This window comes from Dipodomys spectabilis, unplaced genomic scaffold (genome assembly GCF_019054845.1).
Source record: "Dipodomys spectabilis isolate Male_0828 unplaced genomic scaffold, ASM1905484v1 ptg000141l, whole genome shotgun sequence".
In the NCBI taxonomy this organism is placed as follows: Eukaryota; Metazoa; Chordata; class Mammalia; order Rodentia; family Heteromyidae; genus Dipodomys; species Dipodomys spectabilis.
Genome location: NW_024870818.1, coordinates 9,407,507 through 9,432,560, shown reverse-complemented (window position 1 = coordinate 9,432,560; position 25,054 = coordinate 9,407,507). Strand labels below are relative to the sequence as shown.

The 25,054-nt window shown below is 38.9% G+C and overlaps 1 protein-coding gene across 3 annotated transcripts in view; it reads left to right on the top strand.

Annotated features, from left to right (window-relative positions):
* The window catches only part of Ccdc85a (coiled-coil domain containing 85A), a 183,349-nt gene that overhangs the window by 6,659 nt on the left and 151,636 nt on the right, over positions 1-25,054 (top strand). For all 3 annotated transcript variants that reach the window (XM_042691277.1, XM_042691276.1, XM_042691275.1), the window contains exon 2: positions 917-1,895. In XM_042691277.1, the coding sequence (XP_042547211.1) occupies positions 917-1,895 (979 nt within the window). The remainder of the gene's footprint in view (positions 1-916; positions 1,896-25,054) is intronic.

Here is a 25,054-nt window from a genome sequence, read left to right as displayed (position 1 = left end):
AGAAGTACACTGAATGGGAGCATTTGGCTCTTATGAGAATGGGGGGATTTTGCTCTATGTTCTAAGGGCAACAAGAAGCTATTAAAGAATTTTTAGCATGTGAGTGGCAAGATGAACTGAACTTTGGAGGATGAGTCCCGAAAACCTGTTGGGCTCTGAAGTGGAAAATGAAGGAGGAGGATGTCAGGGGCAACCTCATATTGTCACCACGAGCAGAGGGGTGGATGGAAGTAGCTTTTGCTGAGAGATGTGACTTGGAGAGCTGGGTTAGGATATCAAGAGCTCATTGTGGCTAATGTTAATCTGCCAGGCATCTCAGATGTCCAGGTGAGTGTGGCAAGTAGGGGTCAGATGTGTAGGACTGAAATGCCACTAGAGGACAATTGTGCATCTCCCTAGTGGGGTCACTGTTATTGCTCATCCCCTGTCATTGGAGACCTGAGCAAGGCTTCATTTGCCCAGTGGAAAGAAGTGCTGTCTCAGAGCCCTTAAACATGTTATAGATCAAAATCTTCCATTTTTTTTTCTTAAGGGTAGGGCAGATGAGCCTTGTTTTCCTCCAGACTGATTGCTTGTTGATCAATGAACTGGCTAGCTCTCTAAATATTGATGGGGTCATCTTGGACAAGTGAAGCTTTGTGAGATCCAGTTTCCTTTTTTTATAAAAGAACCATAATCACTATTCCCTGTTTTTGGTGTTATTAGACAAAATAATACAAATATACAGGGGAAATAGCTGATAGCTATTACTTAAACATTAGTAGCTAGTTACCATCTTTCTGCTATTCCCATTCCACTTCTTCCCTTAATATTCCAGAGACATCACCATTTCTAGGCTGTCCTGATCCCAGGAACTCCGAACTCGCAATACCTTCCATGTGGTACTTTCCTCGGACAGTTCTCTCTCTCTTTTCAGGATATTAACCAGAAACTCCAGGAGGATAACCAGGAGTTGAGGGACCTCTGCTGTTTCCTGGATGATGACCGGCAGAAAGGCAAGAGGGTGTCCCGGGAGTGGCAAAGACTGGGCCGCTACACAGCTGGGGTGATGCACAAGGAAGTAGCTTTATATCTGCAGAAGCTGAAGGAGCTGGAGGTGAAGCAGGAGGAAGTGGTGAAGGAGAACATGGAGCTCAAGGAGCTTTGCGTGCTGCTGGATGAGGAGAAAGGGGCCGGCTGTGCAGGCAGCCGCTGCTCCATCGACAGCCAGGCCAGCTTGTGCCAGCTGACAACCTCCACTGCACCGTATGTGCGGGATGTGGGTGACGGCAGTAGCACTTCCAGTGCGGGCAGTACCGACAGCCCTGACCACCACAAGCATCATGCAAGTGGTGGCAGTCCTGAGCACCTGCAGAAGCCCCGGGCCGAGGGGAGTCCTGAGCACTCCAAACACAGGAGCACCAGCCCTGAACATCTGCAAAAACCCAGGGCCTCTGGCACCCCAGATCACCCCAAAGCACTCAAAGGACCTAGCCCTGAGCATCATAAGCCCTTATGCAAGGGCAGCCCTGAACAACAGAGGCACCCACACCCAGGGAGCAGCCCTGAAATGCTGCCCAAGCATATGCTCAGTGGAAGCCCAGAACATTTCCAGAAGCACAGGCCGGGGGGCAGCCCGGAACATGCCAGGCACAGTGGAGGGAGCCCTGAGCACCTTCAGAAACACGCGCTTAGTGGGAGCCTGGAGCACCTGCCCCGACCCAGGGGCACCAGCCCTGAGCATCTCAAACAGCATTATGGTGGAAGCCCTGATCACAAACATGGAGGAGGAGGAGGAGGAGGAAGCGGAGGAGGAGGTGGAGGCAGCGGTGGAGGCAGCAGGGAGGGCACCCTCAGACGGCAGGCGCAAGAGGACCTATCCCCCCATCATCGGAATGTCTACAGTGGCATGAACGGTGGGTCAGTATGTGCTAGGGAGCTGCTTTGGGACAACACAGTAGAGTTAGGTCTGATGAAACACTTCCCCATGAGAGCAGGAAGTGCAGGGGTGAGGGGTGGGCTGAGAGGAAGGAGGGGACATTTGTCCTGAGAATGAGTTGTGTGTTTCTTTTGCTCAATTTGGATTTGTTGTTTTGTTCAGCAGTTAGACATGTAAACCTGGAGCAGGACCAATAATTTTAAGGACCCCGAGTTGCCAGGATGAAGTCTGTTTTGTGCTGGATAAAAATAATAGCCTTTGATCTTGACCTTGAGCATTTTCCTCCTTCTATGAGGATTTCTTGTGAAAAGGTATCCAAATGCTGTTTGAATCTAATCACTAGCTCACATCCAGGAAGAAATGAATATATTTACTATGAGAAACACATTCAACAAAGAAATACCTTGTGCCTAAACAGGCTTGAGGTTGGTTTGCTTGATGGCCTGTAAATGCACCTGTTTCTTGAGAATTTTCTCCCTTGTGCTGGACCCAGTAGCACAAGTGGGTGACTTTTGTGAACAATTTACTTCCCTACTTACTCAAAGCTCATCAACACTGCCTTTTGGAATAGGGTGATCTTGTGCCTCTCAAGAGACACTTCTCTGGGTCCCATCAGGTCACTTTATGGTAATATACAGATGTGTGTGAAGCCTCCCTCGGTTTTCAAAGCATGATATCCCTGCATTTGCTGAGCTGGCACAAAATCTGAGCTTTTATAAAAACCTTTTGGAAGAGCTTAATTTTCTGCCTCTTGGTTCTGAAACCACTTGGAACGAAAGAGAAAAAAATCATTTCCTCAACAAAACAAAACAAAAGAGTGACCCCAGACTACAGTTCTTTTATGTTCCCCTGTGGTTGAGTTGGAATGCAAATGATTAGTTTTAGCAGCTGTGGCATTTTTTCATGCACATTGTCTAAGGGTTTTCCCCTCTGCTTGAAGGCTGCTCTAGCATCTTGGTGAAGTCAGCTCTGAGCTGTGATGGAGGAGGCTGCCAATTTTAGCAGTGACACAAAGGGTAAATTTTCAATATTGTACTTGGGGATTTACCTGTTGGATTCCATTTCATCCTAATCCTTTTCTCATAGTGCTGAAAATTGACTCTGGAAGCTTTGCTTCTAAGGCTTCCAATGTTCTTTTTAAGCACAAATGGAAGTTGGGGAAACCGCTGCTTTTCCCTTTTTCCTGTTGGGAAGTGGTAAGGAGAAGCCAGTTCACCTGATAGGTGGGAACTCCTTGCTGGTACCTTTACTGGGTTCACTGAACCCACATCTCTGGTTCCAAAAGATCAGTAGAGGTTTCCTGATTACTATGGCCTTGGATATCTCATTCTCCAAAATAGATGGAAAGTCATTACCAAAGGTATTTTGGTTGTGTTACTATTATGAAATAGGTCATTGGTCATGATGCTTGTCCCCAGGGGTGGCTTAGCAGGCGAATGGGAAGGTAAAGCTAATAACTTTTCCATTTCTTGATTACTTTTTAATGAGCTTGAGAAGTAACTATGTGTACTATTTTAAGGAAACTTGGTTTCTTAAACTGAACGAAAAAAGGAAATACTTAGGGGCAGGTGGCTCACTTACCAAACAATTATTCCCTTTAAATAAAGAACTCCAGTTTATTTGAAATTTTATTTGAAAAGTCAAACTATTTTATCTTATTTTGGAAGTATTGGAGTTTGAACACAGGGCCTCAATTTGCTAAGCAAGAATGATATGTCTGAACCAACTGCCCTGCTTTTCACTGATGGTAATTTTTTTTGAGGGGGGGCAGTCGTGGGGCCTGAACTCTGGGCATGGGTGCTGTCCCTCAGCATTTCAGCTCAAGGCTAGTGCTCTACCACTTGAGCTACAGCACCACTTCTGGCCTTTTCTGCTTATGTGGTGCTGAGGAATCAAACCCAGGGCCTCATGCATACGAAGCAAATACTCTAGCACTGAGCCACCTTCCCAGCCCCAGCTACTGTACAGAGAGGTTATAATTACATGGGAAAAATAATGAGTATATTTCTTATCAAGCATTGTAGCCTCCTCCTTTGTTTCCCCTTCCCATCCCATCCTCCCCCAAACCACTCCCTCCACCCAACCATCCTTGCCCCCCCCCACCAAAGTTGTAAAGTTCGTTTTCAACATAACGACTTGTTCGTCTCATTGTTGCAGTGGGTCCACCTGTATCCCTATTTAAATGATTTGTTTTTTTCCCTTCCCCTCCACAAATTATAACAACATCAAATACAGTGAAAGCAGAGGTTATACCATGGGGGAGGGACATACAAAGCAACAAAGAAATAATCTTATAAATGTGTTAGAAACAATCACATGAAAGAAAAAAACATTTGAATACATATCTTAGGGTTCATTTCTCTAACATCAACTTAACTGACCTTTTCTGATTAACTCAGACATATACTAGTTATTGCAAATAAGGGAAACCATGGGACCTATGTTTCTTTGGGCCTGGCTTACTTCACTTAATATAATTTTTTCCAAGTCTTTTCATTTCCTAACAAATGGGGCAATGTCATTCTTTCTGATGGAGGCATAGAATTCCATTGTGTATATATACTACATTTTCTTGATACATTCATCTATTGAGGGGCATCTGGGTTGGTTCCATATCTTAGCTATGGTAAATACAGCTGCAATAAACATAGTCGTGCTGGTAGCTTTAGTGTGGTCTTGTTTGTGAACATTTGGGTAAATGCCCAAAAGTGTGATTGCTGGGTCAGAGGGGAGCTCTATGTGGAGTCTTTTGGTTGCTGGTATTTTTTAAGACAGAGTCTCTTTTTCTGCCTGGGCATGTGTCTGGACTGTGATCTGCCTATTTAGGCTTCTCATAGTTGCCTGGGATGACAGAAACACATTGCTATAACCAGCTTTCTTCTGATCAGATGGAGTTCTTGGACTTTTTTGCCTGGCTAGCCTAGAACCATGCCCTTCCAATCTCAGCCTTACAAAGAGCTAAGATTAAAAGCATGAGGTACCTGAACTTGTCTTATTGCTATTATTTTAGTGATGAGTTATTTTGTGTAGATTTATTGGATAAAATGTGATGTTTTGATCTGTATGTGCAACGTGGCATGATTAAATCAAGATAATCTATCCATCATCTTACTTTCCTAGCATTTTTATGATGAATCATTTGAAATTTACCTTCTTAATTATTTTTGGGTGCATATTACATTCATCAACTACAGCCACCCTGTTGTACAACAGAACTGAAAGCGTATTCTTTCTACCTATAACTCTGTTTCCCATTGATTAACAATTCCCCATTTTTTCCCTTCCCACTGTCCTAAAGCTAGTAATCCTCAACTCCATGACATTCCACATAGAAGTGAGATGATGTGACATTTTTATTTCTGAGTCTGGCTTTTTTCACTTAACAGTTTTATCATGTTGTTGCACATAATAGGATTTCCTTCTTTTTTATGACTGAATACTATTTCATTATATATATAAAACACATTTTCTTCATCAATCTATTGATAAACACTTAGGCTGATTCCATATCTTGGCTAGTGTCATTACTACTACAGTAACTATGTCAGTGAAGATAACTCCTGTACATATTGATTTCAGTTCCTTAGCATATATTTTCAGAAGTAGAATTAGTTGGTCATATTATAATTCTATTTTTAGTTTCTTTTCTTTTTTTGAGAAAATACTGTTCTGCTTTCCACAATAGCTATCTTATAGCTTTTATTTTGCAATTAACAGTGTATCCCTTTCTCCCTATATTTTTCCAACATTTCTTTTTGCCAAGAGAGCAGTGTGTGTGTGTGTGTGTGTGTGTGTGTGTGTGTGTGTGTGTGTGTGTGTGTGTGTGTGTGTGTGTGTGTGTGTGTGTGTGTGTGTATCTCAAAAAGTAGCTAGGTTGGCCTCAAACTCCTGATTTAGTTGAGTGTTGGAATTACAAGCATGAGCTTATCTTTCTTTTTTTTTTTTTTTTAAATAAAAGCCATTTCAACAGGTATAACTCATTAAAGTTTTAGTTTACATTTTTCTAATGATTAATGATGCTGAGAATATTTTCATGCCTATTGAGAAAGACCTCTTCATGTCCTTTGCTCATTTTTAAATTGGAACATTAGTTTTCTTAGTATTGAATTGAGTCCCTTATATACTATGGATAATAAACCTCTATCAAATGTATGGGTGGGTTGCAAATGTAACCTTGTGTTCTGTGTTAGGTATTTCCTTGCTGTAGAGGCTGTTTTAGCTTGATGTAGTCCCATTTTTCTCTTTTTGCTTTTGGTTGCCTGTGATTTGAGGGTGATATCCAAAATGTTATTGCTTAAGCTAGTGCCGTGGAACTTAACTTCTATGGTTTGTTTCTTCTAGAAATTTTAGAATTTCAGGCCTTATATTTAACTCTTTAATCCATTTTGGTGATTTGATGGATTTTTGTGTTTGGGATATGGTGTTTGCAGTTTCCTTTTTCTGTTTGTTTGCATTGAGATTTGCATTCATAGCCTCTTGTTTGCTAGGCAGGCCCTATATTACTTGAGTCACTCCTGCATCTCTTTTAGCTTTGGTTGTTTTTGAGATAGATAAGATCTTGTCTTTTTGTCTAAGGAGTTTTGGATTGTGATTCTCCTACTTAAGCTTTTGGCAGCTGTGATTACAAATATGTGTCACCACACCTAACTTTATATTGAGTGTGTGTGTGTTTTATATATATGTGTGTGTGTGTGTGTGTGTGTGTGTGTGTAGTTTTATATATAGTTATATATAGTATATAGCTATATGTATTCATGTTATAGTTATATATCCACACACTCTATAACTCTATAACTACATAACTCTCTCTCTCTCTCTCTCTCTCTCTCTCTCTCTCTCTCTCTATTTATATATATATATGGGCGTAAGGATTTATTTTTGTCATTTCTGTGAAAAATGGCATTGGGATTTTGACAAAGATTGCATTGATTACTTTGGGGAGTTATGGACATTTTCAAATTATTAATTCTACCTACCCATGAATATGAAATATCTTTATATTTCTTTAATTCCTTTATCAGTGTTTATAATTTTGAGTATATAGGTCTTTTACCTCCTAGGTTAAATTTATATCTAATTTTTGTTGCTATTGTAAATGGGATTTTTAAAAATTTCCTTGTAGGATAGTTTACTATGACAATGTAGAAATGTTACTAATTTTTATATGTTGATTTTGATTCTGCAACTTTACAAAATTTGTTTATTGGGACAAAGTACTTTTAGTGGAGACTCTATGAATTTCTCCATGTCATCAGCAAATAGTGCAATTCAATTCTTCCTTTCCTATTGCCTTTTATTTCCTTCTCTGGCCTAAATGCCCAGGCAATGATTTCCATGAGTATGTTGAAAGGAAGTGGTGAGGATGGGCATCTGAGAGGAAGGCTGAGGTATGGTTGAGAAGGATGTTAACATGGTTTTGGCTTTTATTGTATAGAGCCATCCTTCAGTACCTAATCTGTTGACACATTTTTATGATTAAATGATGTTGAATTTTGACATTCTTTTCATGCTCTTATGAATCTTTAATGCTTGATTTAACTTAAAATTTTGTAGGTACAACTTTCAGAGAATGACTTACATTAAGTAATCTGTAAAGAAGCACTTTAGAAGCATTTTGATCTTATTAGTTGAAATGCAATAGTTGTTTGTGTTCCTCCTATGTAAAGACTGTAGCTTATTACTGCCTGTTTCAAGGTAAACTTAGTGGGTTGGGGAAACTTTTCTTGAGATTTAACCATATAATTCATTTACAAATTTGGTATAATAAGCTACATTATGGAATAACCATGTTGGTCATTTCTTGTGTCTCCTTCAAATTTTCTCATTCGTATGTGACAAGCTTACTGAGAGCTGATATCGCACTAGAGAATATTTACAGTACATTTGCATTGCATTTTTATTTCTGTAATTAATTGGAAAATGAAGTGGCACAATGTGATGTTTATGGATTATCAGAGTATAAACTTGGGCATCGTATTTATCCTGCTGTTACAAATTAATTTTTGATATGGATGGTAAGACATGTCTTTTCATACTTGTAAATTCCACACAATTTGTTGGAATCATTGGTGTAAAAACAGATAAGAACCAGTTGTGGGATTAACCCTGAATTGCAGATCTACTGAGTCATTTCTAGAGCTGTTCTATTTGGGGTTGGTAGGAGCTATGAATGATTTGGATCAGGCTTTGTATATTTTTATATGAACAGAAAACAGGTGGAAATAAGTAGAAAGACTGCACTGTGGCAGATGGACCTGAGCTGGAAAATGTATCCCAGGCTATTGTCCTACTTGTGAGGTGTTGCTTTCTTTTCAAACAGATCACTCTCAAACTGGGAGCTCACATGTGGAAATGATTCACTTGTGTTACATAAGAAGCACTTTGGAAGCATTTTGACCTTACTGGTTGAAATGCAAAAGTTGTTTGTGTTCCTCCTAAAATCTTCAGGCTTTTTTCTTTGTTTGGTGAAAGTATCTCTGGAGATAGAAAGAGCAGGCTGTTTCTCCCAACAATTCTTCATTTAGTTGAGAGTGTTTCAACAGCTGCACTAAGAGATCAGGTAATTCATTGTGCATTAGGGGAGGTTGAACAGCTTCCTTGGGTTCTACCCAGTAGCAGATAAAAAAATGTCTTCAGATACTGACAAATGTTACAGGGTGAGCTGTATGAACATTATCACTGGTCACTGGTTTGTTTGTTCTTTTGAGACGAGTCTCCCTGTGGGGCGCAGGCTGGCCAGGAATGTGCTGTGTTCCTGCCCCAGCCACTTGAGTGTTGGGATTACAGGAGTGTACCATCAATCCAGGCCACTCCTAGTTAAAACCAGGATTCATTGTATTTTTCAATCTCATTGCAGAATAAGAATGAAATCACTGTGGAAGCTTTGAAAGAAGACTGGTGGTCAAGTGCTGAGATATGTGAATTGAGTTTATCTGACATTGAGCCTGAGCACTTTTCGTTTTTTCTTTTTATGTTTTTTTTATTGTAAAGATACTGTAAAGAGGGGTTACAGTTACATGAGTAAGGTAATGAGTACATTTCCTATTGAGCATTGTTACCCTCTCCATTGTTTTTCCTCTACCATCCCTTTGCTCCCCACCTCCCCAACTCTTCCCCCCTCCACTCCCCTCAAGTTGTAAAGTTCATTTTCAATATAGTGCCTTGTACATCTCATTGTTACAGTGGGTCAACCTGTATCCTTGTTTCAGAATTTTGTTATTTCCCTTCCCCTACCCAAATTAGAAAAATGTATATACAAGATGCAGGGCATGGGAATCAAATACAGTGAAAATGGGTTATACCCTGGGGGAAGAACATACAAAAGAAACAAAAAAAAATCACATAGTACATTAAAAACAACAATGGCAGGGTCTTAAACTAAGTCTTTTTGTATTTATTTTTAGAACCTTCATACTTCACCAGCGTATTTTACACATGCATAGTTGTCACCATACTTGATTTTGGTACCCTGAGCACTTTTCAAAGATAGCTTCTTAGGTGATGAGTAAGAACCACTCAGGTGGAACCTACTGTCTATATAAGAGACTATTGCTCAGGTGAGTAGATGTGAGTAAAGGTCTCAACTCCAAAAAGCCTCCTAGGAAGAAGAGTGTTGACTTCTCCATTTTTCTTTGGTAAATTCCAGCACTGAGAAGGACCCACCCAGCCGGGCGCTGGTGGCTCACGCCTGTAATCCTAGCTACTCAGGAGGCTGAGATCTGAGGATCGCGGTTCAAAGCCAGCCCGGGCAGGAGAGACCGTGAGACTCCTATTTCCAATAAACCACCAGAAAACCGGAAGTGGCGCTGTAGCTCAAGTGGTAGAGCACTTGCCTTGAGCTGAAGAGCTGAGGGACAGCTCCCAGGCCCAGAGTTCAAGCCCCACGACCGACAAAAAAAAAAAAAAAAATAGAGAAGGACCCACCCTAGCTGAGACTGTGAAACTTGACCCCTTTTAACTCCAGGCAAAGCTATCTGATCACGCACGACTTTGTGAGATGAGGGGTTGGAAATTTATGTTTTTGGTGGGTGGGATTGTTCTGTAAATTTACTAATGCTGGTATATGAGAAGACTGTGTTAGCTTCTAGTGCTTTTACATCCAGATGGCAAATAAAACACCCAGGTTTCTCACCAGTGACAGTGGGTGTAGGTGGTACTTGTAGATCATTATCCTGTAAGGCTAACAAGAATTTGCCACAGCTGAATAATGCATTTCGAATCTGCCCTTGATTTTAATACTGGTCCTTATTATTCTGTTGAAGCAGCTAATGAGGATACAAAGTGGCCTTGTCCATGAGAGGTAAGATATATCCTGTCCATGGAGGAACTCAGCAGGATTTCCATGAAGCAGAGTGGTCTGGGAATTAAGTTGATAGTGTGACTAATCATTTTCATAAATCTTTTATTTTGCTTTGAGAAAATCAGAACATCACTTACAAATATATTTGGAAAATAAATACTGAACATCTCCTGTGAGAAAAAGTTCAAGGGTTATAGTTATAGAATATTAGCACTGATTTTAATTGATACTCTGTAAGTATATTTATGGGAATTGACATATTGGTGGTTAAAGAAATAATTTTCTGTTGTTGTTCTTTAACCTTCAGTATGGAAATTTGGTAATCTTAGATGCACTTGATAGGACATTAAGAAGTTTTGAGATATGATTTTTATTGTGTTATCTTTGTATGTGCAAAGCATATTATATTAATCATAAAATGTTTTAATTTGATAACATAGAAAACTTAGTATTAGAGGCATTTACTTATGAAAATTGCAAAATATCCAAGGAGCAAACTATTACAAACCTAAATAGCACACAAAGGTATTATCTAGTGTAATATGTTTTCAACTCCAGTGGAAATAATAGCACAAAACTATAAATATTCTTTATGTCTGGAGGATCATTTTCATCTTTTCCTGAAGGAGATTGACTAACAATGCTGTGTATATTATACATTTCTATACATTTTGATAACTCTAATATTGCATCTGAAAAATGCAAAATATTCAGTTGCTTTTGTGTAGTCAAACAAATGCATCTGGCATCCAGTCACATAAGCTAGTAATTGCTATGAATTAAAAATCTCCTTCAACTGATTATGATGCTGTCCTTTTAACTCACTGAAATCAATTAAATGTTTATCTTTTTTGGCTCATTGAAACTTTTCAGAATCTGTGATGGGACACAATATGATCATTGAGTTAGTGATGCATTTATCATTTCATTTTAACTGAAATAACCTAAAACAAAGCATGGGGAAGTGAAAACAGGCAATGAATTAACCCTTTTATCAGGTACAACTTTTCACAAATTTCAAATGAATAGGAATACATGAACACATATTTACAAGTACATGAATATGCAGTACAAGTTTAAATGTGTGGGACTGTCTAGTTGTTCATGGTGAAGGTATACTGTTGTGGACATATGCTGTAGGCATCTTAGTTAAGCTCCGCTGGTCAGAAGTTAAAAGTATGAAGTCAGATTTTTGTCAAAGCTTTCAGAAATTAAATAATGGTCATACTTTACTTGTCCAGTGTATGTTTGATGACAGTAAAATTTCCTGGCTAAAGTGTATGGCTTTTGGCTGTTAAACTTCTTTCTCAATTTTAACCACTTCTGCTGATTAGGAGCAGAACTGTGTCTATACTAAATGGTCCTGTATGGATATCTCCCTCCCCCCCACAATTTCTCCTTCAAAAAGAAGTAGCAATACCATACTGCTAGCTATAGGTTTTCAGACCCTCAGCAGGTCTGACTCATTTTATAATTTCTACATTCTGTTCTACTGTTTATAATGACCAATCATATTTTTGAACGTAGGTAGCATATGTGTATATTCATGTTTAATAAAACAATAAATGGCCTTGAGGTATCCTTCTGTGAGTAAAGTGCATGGTTTACTTATAGTCTATGTTTTGACTATACTTCAGATAATTGAGATATTTCTGTAATAGTATAAGAATTCAAGTATTTACATCTTGGGGCTTAGGCATAACCAAATTGCCTTGAATGATAGTTTAATGCATACTATTTAATGGTGAACATTATGTTTACTTGAAAAAAGCACTAATTTTGAATTTGAGTTAGAAAAATAGTAAGAATAGTTTCATGTTCGAAGTGGGCTGATTTTTAAGAGAGGTAGGAAACTTGAGACTCAATATCAAGACTAGACCATGGGATACTTGAGAATCCAGACATGAAATCTCAGTGCTAATTTGTAAGAGTCTGTAATCTGCAAGAGTGAGGTTCAAGTTACTGCTGCTCTTGGCACAAATTGCTTTCTCTTTAGAGTGTCATTCAAGTGTTTCCAATAGAAAGAATTGCTGCTCTTTCTGAGGTAGAGGATCCTTAAACAGCAGAGAGGCAGAAGTGGTGTTGAGAACAGGGGAAATGGCAGAGGAGGAAGTAGGTCGCATTATCATCTTTGAAAGGCAAGAATAATGGTAATAACTGGGTTATGTACTGTTTATTGACAGTGTTCACATAATGAAGAGTTATGTGTATGATGGAGCTTCTATTACCCAAATTTGTATAGAAGAGGACAAGAAGTCTTGGAATTTTTGTCCTCCTCTCAGTTGAAGCAATCATACATTCAATTAAGATAAATGAAACAGAACCTATATGTTTCAGTTTATTTTTCAGAACCTTGGTTATTTATGTCTTCTGTAGGCTTTCCTGTGAAACAGGGAAAGAAGTTGGGTTAGTAATTGCTCAAAAACTATATTACCATTATGTGTGCTCTTTCCCTCCCTTCTTTCTTCTCTGCTTCCCTATCCTTTCCATCTTTCTCACTTCCCTACCCACAGATCCTATAGGGTACCTACATTTACATTTAATAAAACATTAAATGCTTTGAATTAAAAGACATTGAACAATCCCCCATCTTTTACTTTCATTTTTAGCTATGTCAAGATGAATCTCTTTAGAATCTGGCAAACAAAAAATGTTTATAGCACTACTTTGCCTGCTCATATGGTTGAGGGATAGAATTATTTTAGTTAACATTTGGTGATCAGGTATTAGAAGGCAGTCTCTGATGTTTCCTGAGTTTTGTTTTCTAGTCAAGTTTATTCATCCTTATATTTAGCTCAGAATTTTGTCTCTGGTCTTGATTATAAAGGAAATGGAAAGATCTCCTTATATTTCTCCTAACTGTGTGATTCTTTGGCTTTTAGAGAAATGTCTACTCTGGGTTGTGAATAGTTTTAACTTTCTAAGTATTACTAGTTGATTAAAAATGTAAGAAGCCTAAATTGCTTTTGAATGCACAATATGTTTTTTATAAGAATGAAAAACCCCATTGTGTGTGTGTGTGTGTGTGTGTGTGTGTGTGTGTGCGTGTGTGTGTGTTCAGTCATATGCTCTATACCTGATGTTCTGGTCAATACTGGACAAACCTATAAGGTGGTGGTTCCTTAAGATTATGATGGGCTGTGGAGTTCCTACTGCTGAAATATCTTCTGGCTTTTTCTGCTTATGTGGTGCTGAGGAATCGAACTCAGGGCCCCATGCATGCAAGGCAAGCACTCTACCACTGAGCCACCTTCCCAGCCCATGCCTAAATATCTTGATTGCGTATCTTTTATGTTTATGTACTCAACTACTTGCCATTTTTGGACACAATAATATGATGACCATGGTTGTAGCCAAGAGCAATGGGTTATACTGTATAGCCTGCATGTGTAGTTGCTTAACTATGTAGGTTTATAGAAGAACATTCTAATGTTTTCATAATGACAAAATCACCTTTTCTTCAAACATCTCTATCATTAAGTGATGTATGATTTTATGTGTTTATTGCTGTTTTCTTATTCATTTGAAAATATTTTAACTGTAAAGAATAAGAAGTAATTAGGACAATGTAATTGTGTTTACTTTATAAAGATACAAAATCATGGAACTTACACCTATAAAGCATTTCCATTAGCTATATAAATTATTTAACATTTCTGTATTGTGAGTGTGAAAACTGATTTCTAGTTTAGTGAATTGCCCAAGGCTACTTTCCAATTAGTAGAGGGCTAGAAAGAATCAAGCTACTCCCAGAGCACAGAACCAGTTTTATAAAGTAGGAATTTATTTTTCTAGTCTTCAAGGCTACTTGTGGTAGGGGTTATTTTAGAGGAGTAGAGAACCATTCCTTTCAGAAATTCTAGAAAATTAGAAATGTTCAATGAAAAGTGTGTGACAGGTGGCCATCACTAGAGTAGACTCTGGCTTAGAGAATTGCTAAAGAAGAAAAACAAAATGACCTAGAAAATGAGCTCAGCTTATTTCCCAGGGGTTTCTGGCTTATCCCAGTGTGTGCAGTTCACAGGTGGATGGACTACTGCCTAATCCATTCTTCATAGAAAGAGTTTTCCTACTCCTAACCTAAAAGTCTAATAACCTTACTGCTCACATGAACCTACCCTCCTCCCCGCGGTCACATTCGTTTCAGATAAGCATTCTTGGGAACTGAGACTGACCTTCCTCTGGTCCTCATCCAATCACAGCCACATGCTGTGGGAGAAGTGTCAGTTTCTGGACTACTAGAAACAGAAGGGAAAGAGACCAGGAGCAAAGGAATCAGCCGGTTGGCATTACCAACTGCTCTTAAGCATCTATGTGTGTGTGGTGGTGGTGGTGGTGCTTTAATAACCCAGCTTGCTGCAAACAAATGAATTAAACTAGTTATTTTGGATTTGTACTCCTGTAGGCAGAAGTAAAGTATACTTATATCCACTTTTGATAGCATTTAAAAGGTCAGAATATCTGAGTTACAGATTTTTGTTCCTAGCAGCTTGGTCTATTGAGCCACTCTTGAAAATCCAAATTTACCATGTTCACTAATTTAACATTTCTCTCATTTCCTTAGACAGTAAGAGCCAGTTCACCCTTCTACCCAAACAGAATAAGACCTCTAAAGTTGAGTCATTATTCATATCTGTAGATGATGGATTAGATGTGATTTAACAGGAAAGTGAGGTTGGTGTCAACTTGTAATATAAAAGAAAAGGAGTAGACAAAGACAATTCAATTGAGAGACATCAGTTTGTAAAGAGGAACATAAAAGAATTTAAAGGAATCTGTTGGTTGAACTGTGCCTTCTGTTAATGGTCTTATGCTATTCATTATTATAGAAACTCACCAGAATCATCCTTTTTATGGAGCTGTGGGGGAAACTGACTGGATTTATTGGCTTGTTTTACATAGGAGAACACTTATGAAGAAAGTACATTTGTAATTATGATTAATTGAAGTCCAGGAAGAAGCATCCAGGTGGTTTGCCGTGAATAGCTCCCCTAGTAGGTGACTTTCATGAGAAACCATTTAGAATAAAGCTTTTCTTAATCTGTAGACAAAAAGTTGCTAATTTTTACTGTAGCTCTTTAGCACTTAAAATCAGTTCTTCAGTCCTTCATATCTTAAAACTATGTGCCAAGTGGATTTCATCCTTCATTTCATTGGCTTTTATCTTTGTATAAAAAATGCCCATAGAAACACTTATTGGTCTAGCACTTAAACCTCGTTGAAGGAAAGATTTATGCCTGAGTCTATATAGTCATGTTTAATACAAAGTCACTGATTAAAAAAAGAGACAGTGCTAGAATGCTATTTCACCTATTCACAAAATGTATCTAGTTATTTTTATATCTATGAATATCTGTATGAAATTTCATCCATATGTTAAAGCAATATGGAGATACCCGTCCTTAAATTGGCATATGGCATATAACTTCACTTGCAGATTTAAAGAACAGTTTTATAAACCTCCTTCAGCTAAATTCCCTTTTAATTGTGAATAAAATGCCATTTATTTAAATGTTGCTTTAAAAACACTTTAAAATCATTTATTTAAATTTCATACTGAGTGAAAAAATAAATTGCCTGAAACAGTATAACACATTCAGCTTCACAAAGGACTTGGTGACACACTTACCCAGCTGGAAATTTAGATACAGAAATGTTTTTGCCACTTTCTTGCTGTGTGACCTTTAGTACATCATCAGTTTCTGGGGCAAAATAACTTTTCTACCAGGTAAAGGGCTAGGAGAGAGATTTTTCTAAGTCAGTAGACTCAGAATTTGGATTTTTACAAGTAAATAAAACCTGGGGAAAAAAACCTGAAATTGCCAGCTTTTTACTTTGTTATGTGTTGACAGTAATATAATTTCATAAATGAAGATCCTCTAAACACTTAAAATATATACACAATTATTAAAGGGAAGTCTGTTCAAATAAACAGCTGATGACATTGTACTGATATATTGTATTTAAAAAAAAATAAAGGGTCTGGGAAGGTGGCTCAGTGGTAGAGTGCTTGCCTTGCATGCATGAGGCCCTGGGTTTGATTCCTCAGCACCACATAAGCAGAAAAAGCCGGAAGTGGTGCTATGGCTCAAGTGGTAGAGCACTAGCCTTGAGCTGAAGAGCTGAGGGACAGCGCCCAGGCCCAGAGTTCAGGCCCCACGACCGACAAAATAAAAAACCAAAAAACAAAAATAAAAAAAAACATAAAAAACCACAGCTCAGGATTTGAACTTGACAATGTAATCTAAAGTGCTTTGCTAGTATAGAATGTTCTTTGTACCTTAATTTTTATCCCAGCCATCATAAAAATTCAGTTTTCACACAGACTGTGTGGTGGTTAAACATAGAAGACATTGTGCAGCTGCATGTAGTGGATCATGCCTGTAATTCTAGTTTTGTGGGAGGTGGAGATCAGATTGAGGTTCAAGGCCAGCCTGGCAACAAAAAACAAAGGAGATTCTGTCTCAACAAATGGCATGTACCTGTCATCCTAAGCTATGGGGGAACAAAATGAGTGGGCTTGGTTGTGTATGCCTGTCATCCCAGTGACTCAAGGATGCACAATATGATTGCAGTCCAGGTTGGGCTAGACACAAAGCCAGACCCTATCATAGAACAAACTATCACAAAGAGGCTGGATACATGGCTCAAGTGATAGCGCACCTGCTTAGCCACCACAAAACCCGAGTTCAAACTCTAGTACCATTAAAAAGAAAATGTGACCCCTATGTTAATGCAGTTTTACATGAAAAAAAAAAGAGTTTGCATGAAAAAACCCCAGAAACAATGTATACACCCTTCTTTTGGAATAGGAAGAAAGGTTCATAGACCTAGGGGTCTGATCAGCTTGGACTGGGTAATTTTCTTCCTGATGACTACTCCATGGACCTGATTTTCAAAGTTTGTATAGCAAGGCTTGGTCTCCTAGCATGTGATGTGAACATATTTCCACGAGAAAGTTTGTTCATAGGTGAAGAGTTCACCATGCATGACATAGCTTAAAAAGATCGCTAAGTTTTGTTTGCATCCTTGTGCCTAGTGCAAACTTGTCAGGATTGCAGAAATTCATTGAGTAGTGTCAGAATGGATCCATCCCTTTTGAAGCTCACAGTGATGAGTCTAAGTATTATGAGTGGGTAAGGAATAAGAGAAATTTGAACAGTTCTAAAATCTGTTGATACTTGATTTCTTCAGCTTAGATCCATCTCCAATGGCAGAAGCCAATGTATTAACCATTTTGAAATGAGAGTGTGCTGTCTCTTACCTATTTTCCTGTGATGTTTAGTGGAATAATATCCTGTATCTCTGTATTATATAGATGAGTATAACCTATTAGCTCAAGTTTGGGAGAGAGTAAGCCAGTGGCAAGGCAGTAGTACCATATTCTTTTTGTGCTTTTGTTATGTAATTTAACTCAATGTCATAGTTTTTGTTTCTGTAAGAATGAAGGAGACTGGGAAATTTGTTAAAAAAAAAAAAACGTTGGGGGGGGGGGGGGAAAGGGAGGTGTTAACTCACACTTTTTCAAGTCCAAGAATGTAGCTTAGGTATTTAGGTATTTGTTTGACTTTGGTGAGGGCAAGGTGGCAGGCTTCCTTCTTCTTCTTTTAAATCTGTCTTCAAGTAGTTGTGCAAAGAAGTTCCCATTTTACAAAACAGTATATGAGTACAAAGTGTCTGACAACATTGTCACCCATCTCTCCTAACCCATCCCTTCTCTCACTTTTTTCCTTTAATTGAGATAAGGTGATTTCATAAATTTCACAGTATTGTGGAATAGTGATACTTAAAGTCACCAACACATTTTAACCTTCATAAAGGCACATTGTCATTATCATGGCTTATACAGTTTGTGAATTCTATGAGCTTTGACAATATAGGTTATTTTTTTCACATCAGGTGATGTTTACATTTCTTTCCTTTTGCTTAGTGTGGGCTGTTTCCACATCTTCTGTTCCTCCTCCTGGCTTCCCTCTGTTGTGTTCATATATCTACCATATATATGGTCTAGAACAGGGAGTCATTTAGCAATGATATGACAAAATGGGTGGCTGTCCTTTGTCTCTTGAGTCCTGTTACTTTGCCATATCTTCTTGTATTTGGCTTTAGCATCCACATATCAGGGAGACCATCTGCTGTTTTTCTCTTTGTTCTTGGCGTACTTTGCTCAAAATAATCTGCTCTAGTTCCATCCATTTCCCTGCAAATGCCATTATTTTGTCCTTTCTAATGGCTGCATAATATTCCATTGTATATAGGTACCTCATTTTTTGGATACACTCATCAGTAGCGGGGCATCTGGGTTGTTTCCAGATCTTGGCTATTGTGAGCAGTGCTGCAATAAACATGGAGGTGCATGTGTCTTTGTATACTGGTTCCTGTTGCTCAGGATAGATGCCTAGGAGTAGTATGGCTGGGTTATAGGGGAGGTATATATTTAGCTTTCTGAGGTACCTCCAAACTGTTTTCCAAAGGAGTTGTATTAGGATACATTCCCACCAGCAATGCAGTAGGGTTCCTCTTTCTCCACATCTCCTCCAGCATTTGTCATGGGCTGACTTTAGGATGTGGGCCATTCTGACTGGGGTAAGGGTGGGATCTCAGTGTTGTTTTTATTTAGTAGCCCACTCTCCATAACTAATCCATTCAGGTAAGAACTAATTTTACTTCACAAAAGACAATCCCTCTTAAAGAATCTACCACCATTCAACACCAATATAGTACATGGAGGATCAAGCATCAGTGAGTTTCAGTAGGGAACAGCCATTTTCAAACCTAACACAAGATTTTGATGATCCTCTCCTGAACTCTTTCGCAAAACAGAAGGCATTCTCTTTCTTGCACTTGAACATTTAGGTAGCAGTTGAGCTAGTTTGGAGTAAGACTCCACAGTGAAATTGGGAGGGTAATATTAACTGAATGGAAGAATAATATTTATAATAAATTTATTATAAATCATTGCCTTGACTAACTAGGTAGCCATGCATTCTGAATGATATCAGGAATAATAGAGGTTTTTTTTTTTTTTTTTGGTCGGTCGTGGGGCTTGAACTCTGGGCTCGGGCACTGTCCCTGCTCTCTTGAGCTCAAGGCAAAAGCTCTACTGCCTGAGCCACAGCACCACTTCTAGTTTTCTAGTGGTTTATTGGAGCTAAGAGTCTCATGGACTTTCCTGCCCACACTGGCTTTGAACCGTGATCCTCAGATCTAAGCCTCCTGAGTAGCTAGGAGTGAGCCACCAGCAATAATAAAGATTTATTACAGCATATTAAAGACTAAACTGAGAAGGTCCTGAGGTAAACAGCATAGTGTAGCAACGTAAATGACAATAAGGGAACGCTTAAGCTGCTGGGAGACTCATGAGTGTGGATGTAGTAAGGAAACCAAAACCTGTGCCGATTTCACTTGCTTTGTATAGATTTCTGCACTGTTCCATATGCAGATGAAAGATTTAGAATAAACACACACTCTTATTCCTCAAATGTTTGGCTCAGTGCTCCATGTGGGTGAAGTGTACCGACAGATACTGTGTGAGGTAGGGTAGAAAAGTGAATCAGGAGTTCAAGATCTGGCGTGTCATGGGAAGCAATAATGAAGGCATATAATTAAGTAGCAGATAGACAGGGGTGGGCATTGGCATTCTGCCTTTGTAGGCTAGGGAGGGACATCACAGGCTGCATGTCAGGGGGTGCTCATTAAGTGTTGTGAGGTTGGTTCCTGAGCAGTGGTTAGATTTAAGGTGGTGTGAGAATGTCAGAGAGAGAAAGCGTGGAGTAGAAAATGAGCGAACTGTTAAGGAACAGTGAAAACATTTAACAGTGAAAAGACTGTACTAAGGTCTTTGTTGATTTGTGGCAGATAATTTTGGACAGTTGGCTGAGGTCAGATTACATAGGATGTTAAATGATATCCATGAGTATTTCTTAATAGTATTAATTTTTCATATAGGGAGTGATATAAAATTTTCTCCATTCTTTAGACTTTATGATTAAAGTAAGTGGACCAGAAAACCTGATTGCTTAGCATTAAAAATAATCTGTTGTTGGAGTTTTATAACTCAGTTTTTAATAGTTTATGTTTTTCTATTTTTTTTTAAGAGTTCTTGATCTAAAAGGTTTTATATCAGTACTTGAGGGCTTTATGCACTCAGATTTACACATTTAATCCTCTCCCATTTTTTAAAATATTATTTTCTAAGAAACTGTTTGACTAAGTTCATTGGTGGAGCTTACAGTGAAGGAGCCATGAGTTAAGGAAACTCATCTTCTGCTAAAGACACTGCAAAGTTTTGGGGGAAAAGTATGGCTCAGATGTCTACAAGAGCAACTATATTGCTAAGTAAAACCCAATTAACTAATTATCTTAGGACAATGAAGGTAGAAAAATAATCTTTGGTTGGCATAGCAAAGTTAATTTACCTTTTACATTTCATTCACTATTCTTTTTCTTAGCATTTTAGTATTTTTGTCTTAAACTCGTTTGTTATTTTCTGCACTCTTGGATGGTTTTCACATAGTGCTCCACTGAAGTCTAGAGTTTTTTGTGGAAATTCATTGGGGCCAGTGGGATTGCTTATAGAGGAGGAGGTGACTCGCTCTCCCTCTTCTCTCACCACAGGTACCTTTCATCTAGAATACCTCTACATCTTAAACTAGCTGATTGCTTCCTCTTTTTCTTTATATCTTACTTGAGAAATGGTAGCTTTTTAAAGTTTAAAAAAATTTGGTCTAACTCATTGACTCCAAAAGAGGCAACCATTTTGGCTATACCACTCAATTTTCTGGACCAGTAAAAATATGGTCTTGGTTTAGTCCCAGTTTGGGACCATCCATTTAGTGTTCCAGAAAACTAGGTAGCATATCAGTATATACTGTCACGGATGATATATACTTAACTTAGATGCAGTAACAGAAGTGTTAAAACATACTAGCAATTTAATTTATAGTCATGGGGCTTTTCTCTTTCAGTGACAGACATTTAAATCAATGTTTTCTTTGAAAACATTCATTGAGTTTCTTTTCCATAATGTTCACCATGTTCTTTTGTGATGTCTTCTGGAGAGAAGCAAAATAACTTTTTTTTTTTTAAGAACCCAAGTTCGCTACCCTCTACCTTGCTGACCTCTCCCTGTATGCTGTCATATAGATTGATATTTAATAATTTTAGAAGGTATAAGAAACTTTTCTTAAGAAACTTGATGTTTACATTTGAATCATCTATTGTTGAGGTTAAAAATACCTTCACCTCGTCTTTCCATTTTCTAACAAATGGGGCAATGTCATTCTTTCTGATGGAGGCATAGAATTCCATTGTGTATATATACCACATTTTCTTGATCCATTCATCTACTGAGGGGCATCTGGGTTGGTTCCTTATCTTAGCTATGGTAAATAAGGCTGCAATAAATATAGTTGTGCTGGTAGCTTTAGTGTGGCCTTGTTTGTGATCGTTTGGGTAAATAAATGCCCAAAAATGGGATTGCTGGGTCATAGGGTAGCTTTATGTGGAGTCTTTTGAGGAACCTCCACACTGCTTTCCAAAGTGGTTGAACAAGTTTACACTCCCACCAACAATGCAGTAGGGTTCCCTTCTGTCCACATCCCTTCCAGCATCTGTTGTTATTAGAGTTCTTGATTATAGCTATTCTAACTGGGATGAGGTGGTATCTCGGTGTTGTTTTGATTTGCATTTAAGTGAAGTAAGCCAGGCCCAAAGAAATATAGGTCCCATGGTTTCCCTTATTTGCAATAACTAGTATATGTCTGAGACACGCAGAATTGGTCAGATAAGTTGATGTTAAGCGAGGGCTGGGAAGGTGGCTCAGTGGTAGAGTGCTTGCCTTGCATGCATGAGGCCTGGGTTCTATTCCTCAGCACCACATAAGCAGAAAAAAAAAGCCGGAATTGGGGCTGTGGCTCAAGTTGTAGAGCACTAGCCTTGAGCTGAAGAGCTGAGGGACAGCGCCCAGGCTCAGAGTTCAGGCCCACGACCAGACCCCCCCCCCAAAAAAAAATGTTGATGTTAAGCGAAATGAACCCCAAGTTAAGGACTCAAATGTTTTTTCTTTCTTACTATTGTGTCTAACATATTTATAAGATATTTCTTTGTTGCTTTGTATGTCCCTCCCCCACGGTATAACCCCTGTTTTAACTGTATTTGATGTTGGTATAATTTGTGGAGGGGAAGGGAAGAAACAAATTATTTAAATAGGGTTACCGGTGAACCCATTGCACCAATGAGATGTACAAGATCTTATGTCGAAAATGAACTTCACAACTTTGGCGCGGGGAGGAGGGGGAGGCTGGGGGGGGGGATGAGAAGAGATGGTAAGGGAAAACAAAGGAGGACGCAACCATGCTTGATAAGAAATGCAGTCATGGGCTGGGAAGTGGTAGAGTGCTTGCCTTGCATGCCTGAGGCCCTGGGTTTCATTCCTCAGCACCACATAAGCAAAAAGAAAAAAGCCGGAAGTGGCACTGTGGCTCAAGTGGTAGAGGGCTAGCCTTGAGCTGAAGAGCTGAGGGACAGCGCCCAGGCCCAGAGTTCAGGCTCCATGACCGGACACCACCCCCCCCCCCAAAAAAAAAAAAAAAAAAAAGAAATGCACACATTACCTTGCCCATGTAATTGTAACTCCTCTGTAAGGTATTTCCACACACACACAAAAATACCTTCACTTTTTTTCCCCCTCTCTCCACTGTGTGATTGCTTGTGCAGACCTTGTTTTAATGGTTTACTTAGATAAACATGATCATTTTTGTGTCATCATTGGGTTACTATTCAAGAAGATTGAGTTTGGGTTTTACGTTTCTTAGTCTGCCTTCAATTCTAAGTTCTAATAGGAATACAAACTTTTTACAAATATGAGTTAGCTTTTTATACTATTCATGATATAAACTGTTAGACTACAGGGAGCTAAGCTAAATTGTTATTTCTAGCAATTTCTAGAGCAATCTCCCTTTACCACCTATATCCATCTACATAAGCATATGCCAAGCCAACACTGGTTTGAAACTCATGGACCATCACTGTGGCAGGATGTTTTGAAACAGGTTTGTATGTTACAGCATAGGATCCTTTATTCCCTGCACTCATGGCCCTTGGAATCCTGGCTTAATGTGAATCAAGGAGTGCCTCGTTTGGTGAGCAGAGAGCAGATCTTGAGATAGTTGATTTGGTACATGGTGAATACTTACCAGGGCATCATACAAAGTCCTGAACTCAGCTGGAGAGAGAGGAGGGGGGTTGAGAGGCGGGAGAAGGAGGGAGCAAGGGAGGGAGAGAATATCATAGGCTACAAAATGATTTTGTTTTTCAAGCTCCTACCTCTTCTTCTTCCTCCCAGACTTGTCCAACACATGTTGTGGAGCAAAGGGAATATTATTAGCAGAACTTGAAGTTTTGGTTCCTCGTCTCAGGACAAAGAACCAAAAGAACCCCTTAGACCAAAGAACCCCTTCGTTTATAAATCTATGACATATCATCCTTCTAAGCATGCACTTATGAGAAGTATAGGAGAAAGCTATCTTTCTCAGTGATTTCCTTGTGTAAACAGACCTGGAATTGGGTTTAACTCCAGCAGTCAGAATGGAGAGCAAAGACTAGATTGTAGCGCCAAGAGTCTGGCCTTCCTGTGCCATCTTCCTCGGAAGACCTGCTGATTAGACCTGAGAACTGTGGCAGATTTGATCTTTCTGTCAGAGTGCATATCTGAATCTTTACAACTCACTATGGATGCTATGGTACAGTGATTCCACAAAAAACTTAATAGGCTGCTAATTTGTTGAGTTCAACCTACTTGAAAGAAGCTTCTGTGGATTCTTTCCTTTACTCTTTATAAAGTAAATGGAAACAATAAAATTCTGGCACCTAAAAGATTAAGTCTCTCTGATATATAGGAAAAATGACAAGATACAAACCTGTCCTTCCAACCTTAACTAATCATTGACTTGGAACAAAATTCCCCACGAATACTTCAAATGAGAACAGCCTTTGTAAGTTGCTTACTTTGAGAAAAGATTTTGATATGTATATTGGACTGTAGTGAACCAGCTATAGTCCTAGGTATCCACTGATGACAGAAAGTTGGGAAGATATCTCATTTCTGTTTTTGAGATTTAACAAGGTATACTGAGTAATTTACTATTTAAATGAAGTTGTGATTTTGTCTTTGTGAAGGTGCCAGAATCCAGAACGTGGGAAGACCCTATCAATCCTCTGTTGAGAAAGGCTATTTATGCACTCACTTCTTTATGTGCTCACCTTTAATTCTATGTCTGAGTTCCTACTTTGTAGGTCATGGGTTCCCAAGCATTGTGATTCAAACTTAAGTGGCTCTTACCTCCATAGTCATCATGGTGTCATTCGGTTGTTAAATTATGGACTTGAAAATCCAATGGGGATTTAGAACTAAAGCAAAGGTTGCTATTAAGCAGATCTTGGTATTTTGTTGAGAACTTTTCAGGGTACTATCTCAGTTGAGCTGTCTCTTCTTGTTTTAGTAAGTTTTTTTTTTTATTGTGAGAATACTGTACAGAGGAGGGGTTACAGTTACATGAACAAGGTAATGAGTACATTTCTTATCAAGCATTGTTGTCTCCTCCTTTGTTTTCCCCTACCATCCATTTCCTCCTGTTTCCACATCTGCACTCCCCCCCCTCCCAAATTCCCCCCCCCCATCCTCCCTTCCACCCCCTGCCTAAATTGTAAAGTTCGTTTTTCGACATAATGTCTAGTACATCTCATTGTTGCAATGGGTCAACCTGTATCCCTGTTGTTTTTCCCTTCCCCTCCCCAAATTATACCAACACCAAATACAATGAAATCAGGGGCAAGAA